Below are 25106 nucleotides of genomic sequence, written 5' to 3'. Positions count from 1 at the left end.
AAGACAACTCCTGAAGTAGTGGAGTATCGTTGGAGTACTCGGGTGAATGTTAAGACAGTACATGGTTTTCAGGACAAGATATTGTCCTTGGAGAGACTTCTTCTACTGCCTCGCAAAGATACTAATACATTCAAGGCATTTGGGATTCATGGAATGGCTGGAGTTGGCAAGACTACTCTTTGCCAGTCCATTTTCAGCCGGCCTAAAGTGATGGAATACTTCTTTCCAAGAATTTGGGTCTGTTTGTCCAAGCAGAAAGGTGAAGATGTGGATAACAAAAAGGAGGTTGTCAAGAGAATGTTGAGGTGTGTTGGAATTGATGACAAGATTATCAATAAGGTAGATGAAAAGCAAAGTATAAGAGGATTACTCTTCGCTCTCCGCTTGCAGTTAACTGGGAAGAGGTACTTGATTGTTCTTGATGATGCTCATAACCCAGACGAGTGGTTCAAAATGGCTGATTCTGATGCAGGGAATGATCAAAATAAGATTTATGAGAAATTTTCTTATGGATTGCCAAAGGAGTGTGGTGGCACAGTAATAGTGACTAGCCGAGTTGAACAAGTTGTGAGAAATATGGTTGGAGAAGAAGAGAATTTGCGTTGCATTGAGCCTCTTACGGACCTGGAGACTTGCTGGAATATCTTTAAAGACACTGTTAATGAAGGTAATACTGAGTTGCCAGCAAGTATAGAAAAACTGAAGGCAGAAATCGTGAAGAGGTGTGACGGGCTGCCATTAGCAGCAAAATTGTTGGGGCAAATCAAACATAAAGAACTCCGTGACCAACAGGCAGCAGCTCAATCTGGTAATCACCAGGCAGCAGGTGAAACGGCTAAATAATGTGGATATATGGGGGGTGAAGAACAGGCAATTGGTGTGTGCAATTTGTTTCCATGTTTTCCATTTTCAAGTTTTTAAATGATTTACTGGTGCTGCATTTGTAACCTTACATAATTTAATTTGTAAGTTGAAAATACTATTGTTCTTCCACTGCTGTGTTTGTTGTTTGAATGTAGGGGATATTAATTTTCCAGGGCTTGTTGTGTGTACTTTTAAGTTGTATCAGCAGATTATTATGTTAATAACAAGTCAATTTAAATATATTACAGTAAAAATTTTGAATCAATTCAACAGTTCAACTTATAGCCTGTTTGCTCAGTGCAAACTAAGTTCTACTACATTTGCGCAATTCATTTCATAAAAATGATGAAAGAAAATTTAAGAGAAGAGAATAGAATCATTGGTGGAATTAGATTTTATTTCATCCCTCTTTTCTTTGGGAATTTTCTTTGCTTTGTTCTTTTCCTTTTGCTGTCTTCTCCTCTTCTTTACTTGTCTTCTCTGCAAGTCTGAACCATTCCAACATCAGAGCAATAAGCAAAGAATAAATATCTCCAGCTAAAAAACAAGTTGCCTGGTGCTAACGTATTTCTCACATTTTCCCTTTATATTTTTGGTTCTCTTGCTTTCTTAACTTTCTGTTCATGTCCTTTTTATTCGGTTCATGTTAATTTGTAATAATTTGTATTTAAAAACTTCTCAGCAGTGCAGAGAACAATGTTTTCCCTTTCCATGCTGACATCCTTTGCGAAATTATGCACATAAGATCCATTCCTGTTACGGATGCTATGTGCAGTATAGCGGCAAGGATGAACTCTTTAAAGTTTCTTCTTACAGATCACACCGCGTCACATCCTTGTAAATATTGAAAATGTATGATTTGTTAAAAATAATTTTTAACTGCTTCAAAGATTTTATGGAAGCTTATTATTGCTCTGCCTTTCCTCTGTTCTCGTTGCATTCTAAACGATAAAAAGAAAGCATATACTTTTCAGAGGAAGCACTGCATTTCATGTTCCTTTCACTTATATCATTAGCCTGTAAAAAGCTTCTTGTTTGTTTGTTTTGTCTTCGAGGTGCTTCATAATACTTATTGTTACACTCGCCTTTGATACGATACGTATCACAGGGAATCACTTTGTCTCTAAGATAACAAACCGCCGAAGTTAAGTAGTTAGGTGCGGTATCAGGATACTTAGCGATTTCAGCTAAAAGGAATTGGGGAAACTTTAGCTGAAATTCCTATTCTGTATACATTGTTAAAACAAACCGTAGCTGAAAGCCGGACAAAATTTAGCTGAATTTATATTCTGTATACATTGTTAAAACAAAACTAGCATTTGTCCGCTGTCTCAATATCCAAATCTAGGTAAAGCCACGTCCTAACGATGACAAAAAATTCGAACTTATCTATACATATACGAGTCAATGATCATGTGTCAAGAATAAACAAAACATAGGTAGACAAGCCGCCTGAAGCTATTTGAACATAGATAGATGGTTAGAAACCAAGAACTTGCACTTTGATGTAATCGACATTAATAAAAATGTCGAATGTATCTTGTCTTCTTTCGCAATTTGTCTGTATCTGACAAGACATAGTACACAAACTTGATAAGCATAGCATTAAACAAGAAGTTCGTACAGATCCATATTGCCAGTGGCTTAACATGAGTACAGTAGTATATATGGCAGTTGACTCACTCATCAAATATGTATGTTTTGTGTAACAGCTAGCTATTATATTTATAACCACCTTTTGATTTCCATTCATATACTATTTGATTCGGAAAAAAGGATCTTTGTTAGCTAATCGATATTGAAATGTCATCAAGAATTCAGAAGGTGCTGGTTATTCAAGATGCATCGAGAGAGCTATCAGTCGATCCAATCAGAGGGGCGGTGCATCACTTATCTCTTAAGCCTGGTGACAAGATGAAAATTCTGCGGATTGTGCAGCCTTTTAGGAAGACTAGTAATAGATCACCCTTGAGAGCCTGCGGATTACTAGGTAGATTTTGTTCGTCTAATTCATTTCAATTCCAGAAACAATAGATTCTGCTTTTCTGATCTTATGCTTGCATTGTTCAGCTGTGTCCAAGAGTAGATTACACTCCAGCGCAACAATTTTGAAAAGACAAGAAAGTATTGATACAGAGATAAGGAAGAAGCTAGCTGAGTTCGAAACCAACAGGGAGATGAAAAACATACTTTCCCTCATGAGAAACCAACAGGTTATTGATAAGCGGCAACTTCCCCTTCTTATGTGTATACAGATATGCATCACACACGCACTTCTGGTTGCCCTCGAGTTTTTTTAACCTGAAATAAGCTCTGGTAACAGTTAAATTTTTCATGTAATTTAGATTGAAATAGAGGGATCTGTAGAACCAGGCCACTTACTTAAAGAGGCCACTGTACACGCGGCCAACAACTTTGATGCGACATGTGTTATCCTTGACAGGTAATTCATAATTAGTTTTTGAGCAGTGATTCTATAAATTTTGGTATATAAATTTACTATGTATGAAAAGATTATTACTAAATCTTACACTCCTAGGAAGCTAAAAGGAGAGATTAAATACATTATGGAAAATCTCACATGTGGTATAATGAGGATGAGGAAGGATGGAGGGGTGAAATTTATAAGAGCGCGGAAAGCACCAGAACCTGAAGATTACCAATTCCAAGAACTCCGTCAATTCACAAGTACGTTCAACCTGAAACTCATAGAGTAGTAATGACAAGGAAAACATCACCAAAAATTTCATGTGACATCACTTATTGAAACAGGGGAACAGCGACCATTATTACATCAGAACTCTATGTGTTCAGTATGTTTTTCCCCAAGACATACAGATGAAAATGTAAGAGCATTCACTTTGGAGGAACTACAATGTGCTACAGCTGGATTTTCCGAGCAGAATCTACTCTCTAACAATAACAAGTTAATCTATAAAGGGATATTGAACGATGGAACAAAGATTGTCATTAGTAGTTGCATTCTGGAAACCACCAGTTATATGCAATTCAGGAATCGAGTTGAGCTACTTCATAAGGCTAGACATAAGAATGTAGTTAGCGTGTTAGGATCATATTCAGAAGAGCTTGAAAAAAGGTTGCTAGTCTGTGAGTACGTCTGCAATGGCTCACTTAGCATACATCTATCAAGTAAGATAAACGACATTTTCAATATTGTTCATCATCTATCTTTAGTTACAGGATGAAGCTAGATATTTCTTCCCCTAATCACCGTAAATGATTCAGATGGAAGCACAGGACTAACCTGGGAAAGAAGGGTAAATATAGCAGTCGGATCTGCCAGAGGGCTACAGTATCTTCACAGCAAAAGTTTCTATGGAAGTATGAGACCTGATAACATCCTGCTTACACATGACTATGAGCCTCTGGTACAATCAATTCTTAATCTTTTTTAATTTCATATAAAAAACAAATGATGCAAACTTTTCAGAACATCATAACACTATCATTTTAAATGCAGCTGACAAACTATGGAACCACAAGAGACCAATATCATGACATGGATCGCTCTTCAGAGACCAGGGTGCTGAAGACATTTGATTACTTAGCACCAGAGTATGAAGAGACCGTGATACATTCAAGCAAAACAGACGTTTATTCTTTTGGCCTAGTTCTTTTACAGCTGATTACTGGTTGGAAGACTTTAGCCGATACCCATGGGAAAAGCTTATTGGCATGGGTAATTTTTGCTAATTTACTCTGTATAATGCTTCATTAAGCCCTACGCAAAACCTCATCTGTGTATTCTCCCTTCTCTGTTAATGTCGAAAACAGGCAAGGCCGCTTCTGAGGGAAAAAAACTACCCTGATTTATTGGACCGTAAAATTGGAGGCTCACATGATATTCTGCAGCTTTTTTGGATGGTTCGGATTGCAGAAAAATGTCTCAGCACAAATCCGTATAGAAGATACTCGATTGACCAGGTACGTACTAGTTGATTCATAAATTTCATAACAGACTAGACTAGTTTTTGAGTTGAGATAGAGCCAATAGCACCCTGGAGTCGTGTTATGACAGTTGCTTAATAAGTGTTAGGAAAATTGCGCTCTCAAACAACATTGTTCTTAGGTAAATGATTGTACTTTTGGTTTTGCATGATGCGAACAGGTAGTGAATGCTCTGTGGCAGATAAAGCACGGGTATAGCGTTACAGACTATTCTCCACCGGAGTCAGATTCTGAAATCGAAGCAACGCCCACAATGTAGCTGTGCCTTTATCGTAATTCAGATGATGTAGCATATACGGCCCCTCATTGTCACAACATAAATACTAATCTATCTATAGTACTAGCTTGCGAAGCAATATTTTGTAGGTTGCTATATTTTAAACCGTCTTTTTGGTCCGCTTCTTGTTCTTTCATTGTTTGATCATCATTCCATTCTTTTCTTGAACCACTCGGATTCATTATACATTGAAATCATGCTGGGGAACTCAAACTAGATATCCAAGATTCTTCATAAATGACTTTGAAATTTTTTAATTTATAAGATTATTATGAATGTAAAGAATTCATTTTATTAAAAAAAATCACGATTCTAAGATTTGTTTTTGAAATAAATTTGGCTGCTATAACGTTTTCTATATCCATATCATTTCACTAATTCTATGCGCAAAAAACAAATATAGGACTTTTAAATTTTATTACTACTACTAATTAAAAGAATACAAAGTAATATAAATATGAAACGAGAGTACATTCTGTTCTGTCCCTCCACAGAATACAGAATAAAAGTCTATATTTTTAATAGTATACAAAATTCTGGAAAAAAAAAATAAGTATACAAAATAAATATGAAAAATAAGTCTATATTTTCAATGGTATGCAAAACACACACTCGAACACTTGTTCAACACAGAGTACATTCTGTTCTGTCCCTCCACAGACACTGTGTGCAAAATGGCGGCCAAAGCCCTGCACCTCCCCAAATCAACCCCCCTCCTAAACCCACCTCCAAAACCCCTCATAAACCCTAACCCTAATCATCTCCACTTCCCCAAATCCCCAATTTCACTCCCGCCCCTCAAATCCGCCTCCATTTCCCAATTCGACCCGATTCTCGCAACCTCACCAAGCACCCGTGTTCGTATCCTCTCTGAAGCCCTCCCTTTCATCCAGAAGTTTCGAAACAAAACGATTGTGGTCAAGTACGGTGGGGCTGCCATGAAATCAGGTAATCTCCAAGCTTCTGTTATTGCTGATCTTGTTCTTTTGTCCTGTGTTGGTATGCGCATTGTTTTTGTTCACGGGGGTGGCCCCGAAATTAATCTTTGGCTTGCGAAACTCGGGATTAAGCCCAATTTCTTGAATGGCTTGAGGGTAACTGATGCTTCCACTATGGAAATTGTGTCTATGGTTTTAATTGGCAAACTTAATAAAATGTTGGTTAGTTTGATTAATAAGGCCGGGGGGACTGCGGTGGGGTTATCGGGGATTGATGGCAGGTTGTTGACTGCTTCGCCTGCGGTTAATGCTGAGGAGTTGGGGTTTGTGGGGGATATTGCAGAGGTTGATTCCAGTGTTATTAGGCCTTTGATTGATAATGGATGTATCCCGGTTATTGCTTCTGTGGCGGCCGATGGGAATGGCCAAATGTATAATATTAATGCGGATACGGTGGCTGGCGAGCTGGCTGCAGCATTGGGTGCGGAGAAGTTGATTTTGTTGACTGATGTTGTCGGGATTTTGGAGGATCGGAATGATTTAGGGAGTTTGGTTAAGGAGATTGATATTAAGGGTGTGAAGAAGATGATGGAAGAGGGGAAGATTGCGGGTGGGATGATTCCCAAGGTGAATTGTTGTATTAGGTCACTTGCGCAAGGGGTGAGAACTACGAGTATTATTGATGGTGGGTTGGAACATTCCTTGTTGCTTGAGATTTTGACGGATGAAGGTGCTGGTACTATGATCACTGGGTAATATTGTGTTTTGTATAATTATTTTGTGCTTTTGGAGTTGCAAAGATTTGATCATTGTTCTATGGCTTTTTTTTATTTTTTAATTTAAAATCATCTATCCAGTCCATGTTCAGAATGTACCAACTACCAAGACTGTTTCTCAGATATGTTAAATATATCTGGTGTTTTCTGTATATATGTTGTCGTATAATTTGTTCTGAACTTTAAACCGGAGGAATTGATATGGTTAGTGCAATAATTGGAACATCATCTTCTCTGTACTCTTTCCCTGTTTTTGTTTCTGTTCATTTGAATAGTATTATAGTTTTCATGTTATCAGGTAGTTCGTACTCTAGTTTCTTATTGTGAACAAGATTTGTTCTAAGAGAAGGCGCCAATTGATTTTAACCTTTCATTATTTCTACAAAGGATTCCTCATTTTGCCAACACAGGAGTCATTCTTGACATTTACCAATATCATCCCCGTCATGTGGAATGCTGCTTCAAATTTTCACCTTGTTCTTACGATTGCACAGGAAGCATATCTTTTTTATGAAATTATTAGTGGTTTCATTTATGCTCAGGCAGATCTGTCTGCTGTGTCTCTTTATTGATCAGTCTTCACTTCAGCGACATGTGCTTATCTGCTTCTCTATACAAGAGAGAGTCTTACTTTGAGAACAAAAATAAGGGAATGCAAGAGACACATGCTCGTTCGTATGATGAGGTGAAATAAGACGGGCGCACCTTTAGATGATGATTCTGGTAATAAGAAAGAACCAAGTGCTTCTTTCGATATAAGAGTGAGACAGACGCTTCATAAGATAATGATGCTTGTAATGCGGAAGAATCCAGTGCTGCTTTGGATATCGATGGTGATACGAAAGACTCAAGTTCTCCTTCAGATGCTGTTGATGGAAAAAAGAAAAGAGTGAAACGCTCTTTCAGATGCCAGTGATGAGAAAGAGCCAGGTGCTCCTCTTGCCAACAATACTGAGAAAGAGTCAGACGCTCCACTTGCCACAACATCTGCTAAAACTACTGCTACAGATGAGTTAGAAAGCTTCTACTACTGCAACGGCCAGTGTGACAGGTGGCAGTAATAATAAAGATTCTTACCTGTGAGCCTCTGCAAAAACTATTATCGAAGATGGATGGAAATTTCTCCTGCCACGGATGCTGTGAAAAATAAGACTTGGAGGCATGTGCGGAACTTTTTCTTTAGTAGGGATGGGTTGGTGGGAGTTGTCAGTCTAGTTACGGTCCCGAGTCCGGACTGACCTTCGAAATTCGATCAAAACTTTTAAGATAAAAGTAAGTAAACTTTTGATTTGGATTTGCTGCTAACCTTACAGAGTAGTATTGTTTTAGGTTTGATTGTTTAGAAATCCTGGTTCTGGTTCTGCCAGTGTCTAAGTAGTTTTCTAATAATCACTAGTCATTTCCTATTTCATTTTGTGAAATAAAAAATTGATTTCTCTTCTTTTTGGATCTCTATTATGCTACTACTATACTTTTATTGTCATTATTTTTCATTGACTATTTTAAATATATTATTATAATAACAATAATGAGAATGTATATAGGAATTGTTGCTGGATTTAGATATATAAAATAATGATCCTGATTTTACGATCTTTTTATTTTATAATATCATCCTACTTGCACATGTGTATGGCCTTTGGTACGAATTTATACTTATAGGTTTTCATATTAGAACCAATTATGCAAACTTTTCCAAGTATCATCTCAACTGTGGTTATAAATGTAAGCTGACAGACTATGGAGTCACAAGAGACCATATCAGAACATGGATCGTTCTTCAGAAGCCAGATGTTTATGCTTTTGGACTACTTTTCAGCTAATTCCTGCTAGGAAGACTCAAATTACACGGATGGGGAAATTTTACGGCATGGAAAATTTACGACAGTATCTTAAATCATTAAATTCTCATATAAACTTGACGCAACATCTCGTTTGTGTGTTTAGTGTTTACCTTCTTAAACACATCTAGCTATTCTGCTCGGGATCAGAATCTGAAACTGAAGCAACGGCCACCATCTAGCTATGTATTTATCGTAATTCAGATGAAATGGCATATACGGCCCCTCACTGTCACAACATACTAATCTATCTATTGGCTTGTGAACCATTATTTATTTGTTATCTTTTTTAACTGTCTTTTTCGTCCGTTTCTTTTTATCCCTTCTTTACTTTTTTGTTGATCGTTCATTCTTTTCTTTAACAACACGGATACTCCCAATATACTATACTCTAATTTCCACAATTATTTGCACATCATATTAAGAATCTTGTTTCACTTACTTTGATGCCATTACCACTTTTTATTATGAAGTGTGCAATTATTAGTAGATGTTGTATCATGTGACTCCATGTCACACGGAAGGAGAAAATTTATGGAAATTACGTATAATTAATCTTGTAAGCAAATTGATTTATTATTAAAGATTAAGATTTAGTTTATGGACATAAGTAAAAGCTATTTATGAACAAATCCGACTGATCGAGTAGTAGTTGGGTAAGAACACAAATAACGTATATCTCTATTGTACTAGTTGGAGAATATTTGGGTAAAATAAACTTTGATGATAAACCAATAATTAGCTTTACTCTGGTTAAGAGTTGAGAGTTGAGAAAAGACCCTAACTCTCTCTTACTTGCGGGAGAACATTCGATGTAACTGTCAACTCATTTCCTTGCATGCACCAGTAGTAATATGATTTGCTTATATAAAAACAAAAAAGAAAATATGATTACTGAAATTTTATCTATTTCTTTAAATTTATTTATGAAATTATGTGAATCAACACCTTAAATATCTGGATTTAACTGACTTATCTAATCTGTAACGTCCAAAGTATATACATACATCTACATAAGTTCGCAATTACACAATTTTATACACACACCTCTTTCTTTCTTTTTTTCTTTTTTTTTGCTAAATTATACACACACCTCTTTCTCCTCCTTATCAAAAATACCAGGATGATGTCATGAATGACGTGAATGTAGAGTTCTTACTAAATTTCCAAATGAGATGTTTTTTTTGACATAAACAATACTCCTTCCGTCCCATTTAATTGTATACGTTTCTTTTTTACTGCTCGACACGCACTTCAATGCTCTTATAAAATACAATTCTATAATTTATTTTTAAAATTTTTCTTTTTTGAATAAAAATATAGAACAAAGTTCCATGTAGTCCACATATTTACTGTAGTACCGTAGACCACGTATGTTCTGCAACTATCGAACGACATAAAAACATTGCAAAATGTGTTATTTTGCAAATCATATTTTATAAACATCATTATTTTGTTAAAAATTTTGACAATCCTAAACATTCTACAAGTTAAATAGTGAAAAACACATTATTCTGCAAAACATGTTAAGTTTGCAGAACTTATTTACATATTACAGAACATATGTGTTTTACTTGTCGAACATAAATGATTTTCAATATTTTTCATGAAATAGTGATATTTATAGAATGTATTTCACAAGATAACAAGTTTCACACATTTTGCAATGTTTTTATGCCATTCTATAGTTGCAGAACATAGTGGTCTACGGTACTACAGCAAATATGTGGACGACATGAAATTTAACTCTAAAAATATAACATTCAAACTTTTATTCAGAAAAAAAATCTTTTTTTGAACAAGGAAAGATAATTCAATAATAAAAAGTCATACGGCATCTACATACATGATCGAAATTGAACAAACGCATAATAATATCGTTGTTGAATCCTTCCATCTTGGATAGGCAACCAAACGATTTTTTGAAGAGATATATACATATTGTAATCCTCCAACTGTTGTTTTGAGCAATCGACCACAGATGTATCACCATAATAACCTTCATCACCGAATCAACACCATGAAAATCAACACCATCAAAATCCTGCAGATCTGGATACCCGGACATGACGAACAGTAAATAAAATCAAAATCAAACTCTCACACAAGGAGAGACCAAACAAAACCCAAATAAATTGGGAACTTATTGAACAAAAGCAAAAGATGAACAAAGACTGTTAAAAAGAAGAAAAGATTGGGGCTTTCCACCGGTAAAAACCGATGGAAGCCCCTCAGATTATAGAGACGGCTACTTCAAGAATAGAGAGAAAAGAGAGAATAGGGTTTGATTTGCGGATGTAGTAGAAAAAAAAAAAAAAAAAAAATCTTAAAAATAAGTTATAAAACTATACTTTACAGGAGTATTAAAGTCCGTGCCGCGTTCCCGTCCCCCAGTGTATATAAATCAAGGGGATGGAGGGAGTAATTTTAAGTGAACTCCGACTGTGGCATTCCGTACTTTTATCCGATCAAATCAAATTTAATTTATTCAATAAAAAATACGTATATAAAAAGAACACTATCAAAATTCGAATTGATATTTACTCTATTTTAAAATGATTTTCTTACTATCAAAGCTGATATAAGAAACCAACAGTTATTAAAATACTTAAATATTCAGAAAATTGATAATAATATGGAATTTAAAAACTTAGAACATAAATCCGAAAACTACAAAGACTTCAAGTCTTCACTTGATGCAATAGGCATTCAATATGACCTCCCGTCCCATTCAAATATCCGGCAATTGTGAGTAAATCCATGTTTCAGCATTTATCATTTGGTAGTGATTGGTACTTCCTGCCTAGTTAAGCAAATCCCAGTATTTTCTAAATATTAGGAGGAGATAAAGCATATGTGAAGATCATGTCGGTTGCTCTTTTCAATTTTTTCATTTAATCTCACGTGAAGATCCAAATATAAAAATATCAAACTCAAAGATCGAAATATTACTACAAAACCGTAAATATCTCAGTACGTTCTAAAATGTAAGCATGGTTGCCAACTCGCAAGTGTAACTAGTCACTTTCGCCGAAAAGAAAAAGATGAAGAAATTTAACAGACAACGCAAGCCATGAAGTCATCTATTACTGTATAAAATCTTTAGTAACATGGACATTTCCGCAATAATAAATAATAATGCTCGTCTTTTGGTCCTCTACTACCATGACCAAGTCCACGCTAATACTCCAATTTTAACCCTCTCGTTTTCTATTTTAAAAAATCAAATTTTAATCAACATATATATATATTAACGTAAGAATATGGTAAACCTAACCTAAATAAATCACACATGCCACTTTTTCTTTTTTGAAAATTAAGTGTCTTTTCAAATAATCGAAGCATATAATCTTCAGCAATCCCAAGAAAAAAGAAAAAATCCTTCTAAAAAAGAGGAAAAAAGAGAAGTGACAACAGTAGGAAGTGGGGCCGTGAGTCCAAAATAAAGCAAAAGCTACACGGCTGCACTGTAGGTTCAGACTTGAGTGGCTTGTCTTGGTACACATAAGCTGACACGCGTCCCCCACATGCGCACTTGTATATCTCACCGCCTTTCTATATATTCCCCAAGCTCATCTCTCAACTCCTCTTCTCTCTCTCTTTATTATAATCTATCTCCTCTCTATCTCCCCATATCTATCCGATTTCTTTTTATCTGCAACATTTAATTCGAATTCTATATATACAATTGCTATTCTCTGCACGATATCTCAGAATTGTTAAGATGGATTTCTCGAATAACTCGGAGTGGGATATTAATTCGTGGATTGCTCACACTTTGAATCACAGCAGTACTGGGGTGGTGACTAAGCCTGTGCAGACCGATCAGACGACGTCGTCGGTGAAGAGCCCGAGTGTGTCCGGGTCGGACCCGGATAGCGGTGTGGCGAGGCGCCGGAATGGGGTGGCGAATGGGAAGATAACGAAGCGGAGGTCACGCGCGTCGAAGCGCAACACGACGACGTTTATAACAGCTGACCCGGCGAATTTCAGGCGGATGGTCCAGCAGGTGACCGGGCTTTCTGTCGGCAACGGGCAGGTGCCGGTGGCTCCGCTCCTCAAACCGGAACCGCAGCGGTTGGTTAATAGGGTTCAGGGGGGCTGGCCCACGCTTGACTCCTCGTCTTTTATGGCTGGTTATCAGTATCAGCCTCAGCCAGTTGTGGGTCCTACATACGCGGGGCCTCTGGGTGGTTATGCTCCGGCGACGGCGGTGGACGGCGGCGGTGGAGGTGGAGGTTTCGGTTTGGAGTCCATCTCCAGCTTTCCGACGCTGGAGTCGTGAAGAAGTATGTGATTATGTCAGCAAGATAAATATATCTAGATGCAGTACAGTAGTATATTATATTAGAAAGTAGTAAGTAATTATAGGACTTATTATATGACTTATGTAATGTTTAATATAGGAAGTTGTATGATGTATGCTTAAGGTAACGTTGCTTAGGAGTATTATGTGTAATGTTGGTGTTGGTTAATGTTTGTTCATATTTGGTTGGGGAAGTTGTGTCTGGTCTATTGCAGACTAACAATATGTACTGTACTTGATTAAGAATCTCTTTGTGTTGTTTAAATCTTTTTTCTGCTGCACCTTAAAACGTTAATATAGCAAATCTGTAGCTGCTGTTTATCCTGTCCTGATAAATTCGGTTTTCATGGGAAATAATCAAATGATCATTTATCTTTATTTATCGGCAGTATACTACATAAGTTTTAAACTTCCACCATAGACTCAAATGTTTGATTTTTGAATTAAGTATAAAGTTGTTGTATAGAAATCTCTAGTTTATGTCACACTAGCGACTGGACCAGACCGTTGATGGCCCAAGTCTCAATCAATTCAAGAAATAGTTGATGCTCCTTGATAGTAAAGTCGTGTTGGAGTTGTTTTAATGGACAATAGATAAATGTTTTTTTATGAGTATTGTTACACATGTTTGCTCAAGTCAACCCTCAAAACTAACCGATACTGCAAGCAAAGTTAGTTATTTTTTGGTGTTAGGTGATAGCATGACCTTGACTTGGGTCTAAAAATGCTCTCGAGTCCCCAATGTGCTGAACCTCCTGATGCACGACGACGACCTTGTCCGAATAAATCCGGATGAAACAGATGCAAAAATATGTTATGGAATTTAAACATTTACACACTTGTAGTTGTACAGTTGAAGGCCTGAAAAATGAAACTACCTCTTTCTTTCCTAGTCTTGACTTGGAAAAGAGTGGCGATTAGTCAATGTCTATGCTCTTGATGTCGTAGTTCAGATTTTATTACTTTGATCACCTGTAAATTTTAAACAAATTAATGTTAAATTGTCGATCTTAGTCCAATATAAGGATATGTTCACTAGTTACTAAAAATCATAATACTCCCTGCATTCAAAATACATTTCAACTTTAAAAAAGTATGATAATTATTTTATTAACAATGATAACTATTTCAAATATATATGTGGAGCGATTATTTTTCTAACATATGTGTTCATTAATCAAATTACATGAAAAGGATTTTTAATCCAGTTTATATAACTAAATTTAATTAAAAAATCATTGTTTGTTCACTTGAAGTTCATCAACATCCATTCGAACCTAAAAAAGGAGAATCAGAATCCACTAGAATTATTTTTAAGCAGAATATTGTTTTATAATTAAATTTACATATAAAGAAGAAAAATAGGAATACATCAAAAACTTCCTGCATCGTTTTACAGTTTTCAACATAATATTTGTACTATGTTGAATTGTTAAATATTATTATAAAATTTTGTAATATCACTTACAACAATACTAGTTTCACACATAAGTGTTATATAAATAACAAATTTCCTAATGAATCTTAAATTGTTGATAAGTGCTCGTATTATAATAAACTAACTAGTATGATACTTGATGATATCAAAAGAGTTGTGTTAGATGCTTATTTGTTTAAGTGGCTAAGCATTAAGTTTTAGAAAATTTTAATATTAACAACATTCATAATACATAAAAGACTAAACTGATATTAAAATATAAGTTATAAAAAATAAGTTATCTCTACAAATAATATTTGATGTAACTCTTAATAAAATTTATTTAATTAATCCACGAGTACAAATTATTTGATAAATCAAGTTGAATCATAAATAAATACATCTCTTAATTTTTATAGAAATTGAATTTGGACCAACAAGCGATCAACATAATGATTTTATATCGGCGGACATATTTCTTGTAACTATAAGTTTTACCCTTTCTAACTTGGAATTGTTTATACAAGTTACTAGTAGGATTTAAATTTTTTAATGATTTTTTTAAACTCATTATAAAATATATATAAAGTCAAATATAAAACTTATATTGAATAAAAAGTTAGATTCTAAAATTTAAGTTGAAGTAAGATTTAAAATTCTACCTCAGTTGTTTTTATATTTTAATTCGGGGATCAAAAAGTTCAGCAACCAATTAAATAAGTTAATTTAGTAATTACTCCAAAATAAATTCATTTTGAAATATTACAAAATATTCAAACCTCGAGACTAGAAACAAAGATATTTCATGTTCCAACGTAATGGGACAACAAACATGGATTATTTTAGTTTTGGGCTGAGTCTGGTCCAAAACTAAGTTAGACACTGATCCAAGGCTTAAGGACATAAAAGTTCCCGCGCCGAACACGGACTACATTTTAAACATCCGACCCGCTTTCCACGGCGACTTTCCACTCGTGGGCATAAACATAAAACAACATTTATAATGTAAGCCTTGAAAAAGTCTAAATCAAGGAAATATTCAAACTCCATGTGTTCAAATCTAACCTGCCTTCATCTCTTTCATTTAGATCTCTATCTCTTAAACACAAACACACTTATGCAATACTAGATTATTATGTATGTTCACTCCATGTGTAATGTACTTGTGTGTCACTGTAATAATCACAACAAGCCTACAGGAATCTCTCTGTGTTTGATTTACTTGTTGTCTTGGATCTCCTAATGATCAGATTCACCTCATCTCAGCTGCATTTGTTTGATTCTGCTTAACTCGGTACTTACTTTTTATTACACGTATCTCATCATATTTTTATGAATAAACATGTACACTGATGACTCATGACTTTACTCGAATCAAAATTGTGATTGAATTCCTCGATTTAATTGTGTAGGATCGGGTTTTGTGAAAATTTAGTGTACTAATTCTGTTCCCTTTTTGAACTGAGTTGGCTGAATGTGATATGTGATCTGTTTTGACTTCTTTTGATAGATTCAATTAATTTTGGAATCAATGTAGAAGTAGAGATTATAAATTATTGAATGTGATTCCGTTTAATATGTCTATGTTTCAACTGGACGAGGAGAAGTAGAAGAGAGTAAGAGACTAGATATATTTTGATTAGTCACTGTAACAGATAAAGCAGCTACTATTTATAAGTATTAAGTATAGGAGAAATACATGTCGTTTATACATGTTTTCTCTAACACCACTAGTAATTAATGAACAGGGAGTACATAACTTAGTACCTAAAACAAGATAAATATACATAATATCAATTTTAAATCAGATTTAATCAGTCTTTATCAAGGGCACCTGTGAAAACATTAATATCATTATGGCCATTAGTTGAGTTATGTAGTTTTCTTAGTGCAGCTAAAAATACCTTTCATTGAAAGCTAGAAAACTGGATATGTTGCTTAAAGCAGTGCAGTGACAATGTTTAGGAGTTTGATTGTTTACTGTGAAGACCTTCTTATTTCCTTTAAACCAAACATCTTCTGCATTTAAGACCAAATAAGCCACTTGTAGATATGTATTTTAAAGTGTGTTTGTGTCCATAATAAGACCTATTTAAAGTAGGACCCAATGCTATGCAGTATGGGTCCTAATTTTACTAGACCTATTAGGCGCACTAAAGATAGTGTAAAGTGTAACTAGACATCTGCGAACTCATTATAGCTCTTATACAAGACACATCAAGGTATATATCGTATCAAGTAATGACTAGATGCAAGATTGTAATTATGCCTATACGAATGTCAAGAAATTAACACAATAAAATTGTTAACATCCTAGTATTTAAATAGCTTACTATGAGACTGACATGAAAGGAAAACCTTATATGCAATTTGGTTCTTGGTTATGTACATCTCCAGTATGCTGATCAATAATTGGGATCTTAATCATGCAGAATATATTTTCTTATTCCTATCTACTTGATTTCCATTTTGCTTGCTAATTCCTTAAATTGTTATTTGTTGGAGAGATCATCAATGTGCTATTTGAAGTACAATTTTTTGATGGATTGCAGGTCCTATGCTTGTGTATTCTATGCATTTCACCTCCAAGCTATTGGTGTTTGAAATCCTCAACTGAAATGAAGCTGTTCTTCTTGCTTAAACTACAATGCCATATGGTGCATAATCATCAGAGCGATTCTATTAATAATTTTAGTGATGACTTGATAGTAGATTGAGATAAGTCACTTGTGGAGACCAGATATGAAAGACTTAGTGACAGCTGGATCACGCCATCGCCCACATGTAAAGGGGCCAAAATTGGTTGTTGTTCTAGTTTGTATGGTCAGCATTTTTCTGCTTACAGTCTATACATATCCACCAAGTGCTTCCACATCCTGTAACTTATTGTCTTCAGGCGGTTGTGCTGTTGAAGAAATTCCAGCTATTCCTGTTAAAGAATTAACTGATGAAGAGACAGCAGCTCATGTCGTAATTAGGGAAATTTTGCACACACCTACAATTCAGTCAAAAAACCCAAAAATCGCTTTCATGTTTTTGACACCAGGACCATTACCTTTCGAAAGGCTGTGGGATATGTTCTTTCAGGTAAGCTTCCTTTACTGTGTTATTATTAATATTAATTGAAGTTGCCCAAGTCAAATCAATTTTATGTTATATAAGGGTTCAATTGCTTAGTTTTGTACAAGGCTAAAAGCTTTCTATTGTGTTTAGCTATCAGAAGTTCAGAGCAGTTCTAGTTTTAGCATCTGGTGAGTTGTAAATGAATTTACAAGTTGATCTGTCATTCAACAGTATCTGTTGAGTGACGATTTAGAAACACAAACAGCAAACTATGTGGCAAGAAAATTTGCAGGACATCTAGTTCAAATAAAAAAGTCTTTTCTGCAAAATCAGTGTACTGAGACTCAAAGCTTGCTAGGTTAGTTTAATGAAATGACACAAGTTATGTAGGAAATTGTCATTTGGAATAAAAAATAATATTTTATATATTAATTTAAAAATTATCATCTAGACCGTCCTTTTAGGTAGACACTGTATCTACAGTTTTGTGCTTGATTATTTACATCTAGGTCGCCATTAGTCTGACTATGTTACTCAATATTTTAGTGTAGTATACATTTCACTCGCACAAGTAATGCTATTATGTTCTTTTTACCAAGGAAATGATTGTGGGTTTAGTTCTGCAGCTGCTATAAAAAATTATTCATATACATGTCAACTATAAATATAAAAGCACAAAATACGTTTTGTGAATGTGCAAAGATAAATATATAAAATACTTTGCAAATTTAGATCACTAATATTAATGTTATACTGGCAGGGACTTCAACTTTAGTCTCAAATAACATAAACATAACTTTTTTCTTCTAAACAAGATTTCTGGTGTATTTCTTTGTGTAGTGGAACACCTTGTTCACATACGAGACTCTACTTATTTTAAAATTTCTCAGGGACATGAGGACAGATTCACTGTTTATATACACGCCTCTAGGGAACAGCCAGTACATGTCAGTCGTTATTTTGCTGGTCGGAATATTCATAGTGAGAAGGTATTTGTTCCTTTTGAGACACTTGTTCTCTCTTAATCTCGTTACTACTACCATGTGTGGCCTATATATGGTTGATGCTTTTCTTTGGCCAAGTTGGTTGATATCTTGATGATTTTATATATCCAGTTGGTTGCATTGTCACCTCCATCACCTTTTTTACCCCTGATGTTTAACTTGCAACTGATGGAGTACATATACAGTCAATATTATGGAAATATGTAAATATCAATCGAGAATTTTATTGAATCAGTTATAAAAAAAGTTTGCAAATATGTTAATGTAAGAATTTTTTCATGCAGCTTCTTATTTTAGGTGTTAGGGATGATTGTATAATTTGTTTGGATTATGTTACGACTGCATATACTTTTTTCCTTTTAGTAAAATTCATTTCTATATTAATATTGGAGTATAATACTATAATCTTATGTAGTGACAGAATCCAAACAATATGGATATACATTAAGATAATGCTGAATTTCTTTAAGCTATATCAGTATCCATCATTTAGGCTATAGACATGGGCTTAAAAACCTAGCTAGATCCTAAAATGTAAATTTAGAGATCTTTAGTTGGGGGCTAATAGAGTGAGGCCGCTGAACCACATGGCACATATTTTCAATCTTTTTCTGATCTCAAGTTCTTTTTCTTATTGTGTATCTAGAGTGGTTTCTGCACTTGCTAGACGATGCATCCCTATATATATATAATCTTATATCAAGGTCACCAGGTGACTAAAGAGTCACGTCCAGATCACTTTGAAGGCTTTTTACGTGCTATTTGCATTTTACAAAATTTCCAAGATGCATAAATTCGTGTACCGAGATGAATGTCTTATAACCTACATCAGAGATCACAAAAAGTAATTGGTACAAATTTCTATTCCTACATAAGAAGTAGCCGGCCCAGCAGGATACATGCAGTTATAATTATTTTTGGTGAAAAAACTGAAATTCTTCCTACTAAATTTGCATAGGCGACTATGATTCTTTTACATGGCATTAGTGTATTTATAAGATTGTGAAATTGATTTTCTAGCGCTCTTGTACTGTAATATTATAGGCATCAACTATGAAGTGATTTAAACTTGCCACAAGGCCCACAACTAATTAGTCAAAACTCGAATCAAGATCCATGTGTTATATCATACATGACAGATCATGTAGAACTAAAATATGTTAGTATATAGAAGCTACATGTATTAAGAAAGAATTCTAACACGTAAATTGGTCATGCGAGATAGGTTGTCTGGGGAAAAATATCCATGGTAGATGCGGAGAGGAGACTATTAGCAAATGCACTTAAAGATCCAGATAATCAACAATTTGTCTTGCTTTCTGATAGGTAAGTTGGCCATATGAATTTCTGTACTTAATGATTGAATATTGGGTGCGATCATTGTTTACATGGTGAGTTATACAATCTTTGCTCTCTCTCTCTCTCTTTTTTTTTGCAGTTGTGTACCAATTCATAATTTTGATTACGTGTACAACTTCCTTATATTTACCAACGTCAGTTTTCTTGACAGGTAAGATAACTATACTCTTATCAACTTGTGATGTCCAATCGCATAGTTACATTTGCACTTGAATATAATAGTTAACTTACAGCACATTCTTATGTTAATGTTATGTTAATCATACAAATGCTGCCATGTATTGTCTGCTTGTGTAAAAATTTAACTCTACACCTCGCTACTTCCGCAAATACCAGTCTTTTAGTATATGCCCCACTCTTGTGTAGTTACTTAGCAAAAGCAAAAAACTCTTGTGCAGTTGACGAACTTATTGAAGTCAAATTTTGATGTGTATATCATCTTTACAAGATTGCCAATATTTTATTATCATTTTGTAAAATACAGAAATTTCTTTCCAACTACATCCTTACACAAACCTGTTCACTCTAGTTTTGAAGATCCAGGTCCCCATGGTATTGGTAGGTACTCCGAGCATATGCTGCCAGAAGTTGAAATGCAATACTTTCGAAAAGCGTCACAGGTATCTTCCAAGATGTACTTTAAAATGATATAGATGGCTTATTAACCTAAATATAAATGACTGACAACTGTGTTGTTATTATGACTCTTTGAAGTTTTACTATATTTTCTGTTACATTTTTTATTGAAAGACCTTTGGTTTGTGGATGATGGTTCCTGACTCTTTTTTTATCACCACAAAGCTCAAATATATCATAGATTAATAAATTATTGCTCTCTTTGTTGCAGTGGTTCACTTTGAAGAGGCAGCATGCAATATTAGTTACTGCTGATTATCTCTATTATACAAAATTCAGGCTCTACTGTAGGGTAAGTTTATGCTTAAACTTACCATGGTTCTTTTGTATAAACTGAAACTTCATGGTTTTATTTTAGTGTAAGTTTATGCTTTAACTCTATCATGGGGCATTAAAATTTCTTAAGCAACCAAATCAAAGTTATGAGTGTAAATCACTACTTCACACTGCTTTAGGGGGTCTTGGTTTAGCCGTTTAGGTCGGAAACTCTTTTAATTCATATAAACTACCACTCTTTAAATTAATTAACCTGCATTTCTAGTAATTATTGTAACTACCACTACATAGTATAAGACTATCTAAAACTTTTTTTTCTAATACAAAAATTTGAAGTATTGTTTATAAAGATATTATGTGCATCTATCTTTAAAATATTCTCTAAAGTGCAAGCTAGTTTATATAAATTGGCCCAGAGCCTCAAAGGTAGTACTGTTGAAACCCCTACTTGGTTGGGTCCTAATAAATAATAAAGTCTATAATATTACAATTTACAATTTTGTATAAATAAGAAATTCATTTTAAGTGATATAATCAAAAACAACTTTACTAGTTCACCCGCATGTGTGTACTCTGCTCGTCCTGTTTGTGCAGTAACACGTGCATACTCTAACACGATACTGAAGCATTCATTGTCCTGGTATGCTATGTATATAATACTGAAATAGATCAATTTTGAGAAAAGTTGTAGCCAGTAGCCTGGCTATGGTAAAATTAAGTGTTGCTTGAAAATCTTGTTGCTCTCAGTAGAAGTTATATCCATAACACAAAGCTCTGGAATAGCATCAGGGGAAAGTCCTGATGTATGCAGGCTTGCTCTTATATATCATCCAGTGGCTGTTTTCAAAGATTGAACTGTGTCATGCCAAGTGCTAAACCTTTAACATCTTCGCAAATTTAATTGAGCTGTTAATGTAACATTTAAATATGATGACGGCAACTATAATAAAAAACTCTAAGAAGTCTTCAAGGTAGAATACAAATAAGCTTTAGAAATAGAATAATGAAAATCTTATTAGGGAATAAGGTATATTCTATATAATGAAAACTGCAAAATGGTAAGTGAAAAACAATTTCAAGAGAATGACATAATTATGAATATTGCACTTAGGATGGTAAGACTTTCCACCATAAGGTGTGATCTTAATATTTTTGTTTTTTGACGAAAAGCGAAGAATTTAATAAATTACTGAAACCCAGCCGAGACAAACCCTCAAACTGTAAATTACAACCTGATTATAAATTTAACCTTTTTTGGCATGTTACAACTTTCCTCCTCTAGGTGATTTTTTTTCCCTTCTTTTTTTGCAATCAAAAATAAATAAAAGAGAAGATGCCGGCAAGCATAACTAAGAATGAAATTATTTGAAATTTTAAATGTAGATTAAAGTAAATAATATAAATAACAATATCTATTTAGAGAAAACTACAGAATTAGATGACATAAATGTATAAAACTTTCTCTTTATCTATTGAGGCTAGTGAAATATGCCCATTTATTATGTAAATGCTCACTAAATTTTATCTTGCATTCTCTTTTCAAATTCTGGTTCAAGCCATTTTGGCTTGAAGTTCTTTGTTAGCACTGTCCCTCTATACATGTATATACACTAAAATGTTGACTTTCCGCCTGATAATTGTATTGACTTTGAAGTTTTGACTCTTCAGCCGGGGATGGAAGGAAACCGCAATTGCTATTCAGATGAACATTACTTGCCAACCCTGTTTAAGGTTCGTACTTAAAGAGCATCATGTGCTGTAATGATTCTTCTTTATGAATTTGTTTTTAGCTTCCAAATGACATTTTGTTTTCAGATGTTTGATCCTAATGGAATTACAAGTTGGTCGGTAACATTTGTAGATTGGTCCGAAATGAAATGGCACCCAAGGTCATTTCGGGCTCAAGATGTCACATTTGAGCTTCTAAAGACCATGACCGTATGAATCCGTTCTTTTAGCTTGTACTTTTGATATACTTCCACATATACTTCTCTAACGCATTCCGTCCAATTATTTGTACACTGCAGTCAATTGAAACCAGTGTACATTTTACAAGTGATGAAAAGGTATAGTTAAATTTCAATATTTTATGTAATCTGATAGTGTATATTCTTTTTGTACCACATTTTAATCCTGAGGTATATATGCTGAACTATTTGCTATATGCAGAAGAAGGTATTGACAAGACCTTGCATGTGGAATGGAATGAAGCGACCTTGCTACTTGTTTGCAAGAAAGTTTTATCCAGAAACATTGGACAATTTGATGCACCTTTTCTCTAATTATACATCTATTTAAACACTGTTCTGTAAATCATTCTTTGGCGAGGACAACAGTAACTGATTCATCCCTCACCCTGAATTTGGTATATAAGTTATGAGAAGTCTAGACAGTCCGTAGAAGTTACTGGAATTAAGTTCACAAGATGCGACCAAATAGACTGCCTGCATGGAGGTGTTCAGGCGAGTGATCAAAAAAGCAACCACGTGGGCGAATCGGCAACTAATACTCCCTGGATGAAGCATAATCAGCTGAGCTCCTAGTTGCTTGAGAATGAGAAGTCCCCCTCCCCCCTCCGGCTCTGAACATTCCCTCACTTTTCGACCCAAAATCTACAATTTTGTAATGTGTCAGTCGAAGGAATAATTTTGTTTTCCGTGTAGCAATGCAAGTGGTTTTGCTTTCTGGGGTTGCAATATCTTGATTGTTACCTGCTCGTGCACCTGTTATTTTCACGACCATATTCTAGAACATATAAATATTTATTAATATACAGAGCAAATCGAAAATTTTAGCTAAATGGGCTACTAACTAAACTAATGAAGCCAGTGCAAAAATATGTTCAGACATTGTTCATCTTTCGAGTCTCAGAATCTTGAGTAAAGTATTCCAACAATTATGCTGTAGATAATACAGATCTTGTTATCACAGCTGTAACTATACTGTCAAGAGATAGATATGTGACGGTGATTTTGGCATTGTACTGAACTGATTGTGCGTAAACAAGTGAACTAATTTGTTGTTCCTGTTCTGGCGAAAATAAAATAAAATGTATTAGTTCCTGTTTTTTTGGTTACAAAAAACATAGTAATTTCTAATCAGCTATTTCCTATTATTATAAACTAGTTGAGAAACCGCGCGTTGCGGCGGCCTATAAAAATTATATTAATGATTAATATTAATATTTGTAGAGTGTAATAATTTCGTGGATGCTTATAAAAAGTATATTAATGATTAAAAATTAATATTTGATAAAATAAATTGTATATTATAAAAATTTTGATATAATACCAATACTAATATATAAAATTGCAAAATCGGACTATAATTCATGGTGAAAAAATAAAAATAAATTTCTACACGTAATTAACAATTTAAAGCACGACGAATCTTAATTTTATTTGTGTTTTTTTTTAAAAGTAATTATGTTCTTACATTGTCACCTTCCTCCAATTTTTTTGGATTGGATGCACAAAAACATAACTTAAATCCGTGAGATAGCGGTCTATAATTACCCTTGCTTGTAACAACTTTTATTTTTTTTGTTTGAATATGTTTAGCCCGCAAGGGTTGGTTCAGCTGGTTAAAGAGGGGACAAGTATCCTCTTGGTCACAAGTTCGACTAAAAAATCCTGGGTAGCGGCTGCGGGTTCCTATGTTAAAAAAAAAACTTTTATTTTTTAATATTGTATGAACAACCTTCACTTAAAAGTTGTTTTAACGGAGCAAACAGATAATGCGTGAATAATATTTTCCTGTGTACAAAGTAAATCATATAAAAATTAACAACAACAAACATGTCCGATAAACAAAACAAATATTATAAAAAAATAACTAACAAACATACATCATTAATAGTTAATTTATTCATATCATCCATCAATATCATGTCAAGACTATATTCTTCTCCCGTATTTGAATTTGTTGACTCCCACATAGCGGTCTATAACTACCTTTGCTTGCAACAACATTTATCTTTTTAATACTGTATAAACAGCCTTCACTTATCGTTGCAGAAGAACGGTACCACCGAGTTAAAAATCGAGCAAGAGAACTATCACCAGAGAGGTAGGGTTGTGGTATTGAGACAGAGTAAGTTGTGTTTAGATGATTCAAAACTCTACAATCTATAGGGGTATTTATAGGTGCAGAGAGACTTGTGTGCTACTCTTTCCCATTATTAATTGAATCAGATTAAAACTTCCAACCTGATATATTCCATAAATAATCTAAAACAAAATCAGATTCTGAAACTTGCTTCTAATATATTCAAAACTAAAAAAGGTAATTTTAAAATTTGATATTTTTTATCCGAAAATTTCAGAAAATTAGATAAATAGAACAGAGCGATGTGAGAGGCGCCACATACACGCCCCTCGC

The 25106-nt window shown here is 34.4% G+C and overlaps 4 protein-coding genes across 4 annotated transcripts; all 4 read left to right on the top strand.

Moving 5' to 3' along the window:
* The first annotated feature begins 2484 nt into the window (after window positions 1-2484).
* On the top strand, window positions 2485-5229 carry LOC108226781 (serine/threonine-protein kinase CDG1). The gene is made up of 9 exons (XM_017401772.2): window positions 2485-2854; window positions 2935-3077; window positions 3210-3307; window positions 3404-3552; window positions 3637-4014; window positions 4111-4253; window positions 4346-4564; window positions 4660-4809; window positions 4994-5229. The coding sequence occupies exons 1-9, from the start codon at window positions 2668-2670 to the stop codon at window positions 5090-5092; spliced, it is 1566 nt and encodes a 521-aa protein (XP_017257261.1). The 5' UTR covers window positions 2485-2667; the 3' UTR covers window positions 5093-5229.
* Window positions 5230-5711: 482 nt separating this feature from the next.
* Window positions 5712-7063, top strand: LOC108224333 (acetylglutamate kinase, chloroplastic). The gene has a single exon (XM_017398903.2). It carries the CDS (start codon window positions 5785-5787, stop codon window positions 6802-6804), a length of 1020 nt encoding a protein of 339 aa, XP_017254392.1. The 5' UTR covers window positions 5712-5784; the 3' UTR covers window positions 6805-7063.
* Window positions 7064-12217: 5154 nt separating this feature from the next.
* Window positions 12218-13236, top strand: LOC108226519 (calmodulin-binding protein 25). Its single transcript, XM_017401486.2, has one exon. The coding sequence runs from the start codon at window positions 12390-12392 to the stop codon at window positions 12948-12950; it is 561 nt and encodes a 186-aa protein (XP_017256975.1). The 5' UTR covers window positions 12218-12389; the 3' UTR covers window positions 12951-13236.
* Window positions 13237-15474: 2238 nt separating this feature from the next.
* LOC108225222 (glycosyltransferase BC10) lies at window positions 15475-23411 on the top strand. The gene is made up of 11 exons (XM_017400048.2): window positions 15475-15682; window positions 16941-17475; window positions 18342-18440; window positions 19681-19781; window positions 19894-19965; window positions 20344-20434; window positions 20662-20742; window positions 22395-22457; window positions 22542-22664; window positions 22754-22792; window positions 22896-23411. Exons 2-11 carry the CDS (start codon window positions 17131-17133, stop codon window positions 23022-23024), a joined length of 1143 nt encoding a protein of 380 aa, XP_017255537.1. The 5' UTR covers window positions 15475-15682; window positions 16941-17130; the 3' UTR covers window positions 23025-23411.
* The last annotated feature ends 1695 nt before the right edge of the window (window positions 23412-25106 follow it).

The sequence above is a fragment of the Daucus carota genome, chromosome 6 (genome assembly GCF_001625215.2).
Source record: "Daucus carota subsp. sativus chromosome 6, DH1 v3.0, whole genome shotgun sequence".
In the NCBI taxonomy this organism is placed as follows: Eukaryota; Viridiplantae; Streptophyta; class Magnoliopsida; order Apiales; family Apiaceae; genus Daucus; species Daucus carota.
Note: the sequence above shows the minus strand (reverse complement) of the source record. Positions and strands in the feature narration are given on the sequence as shown.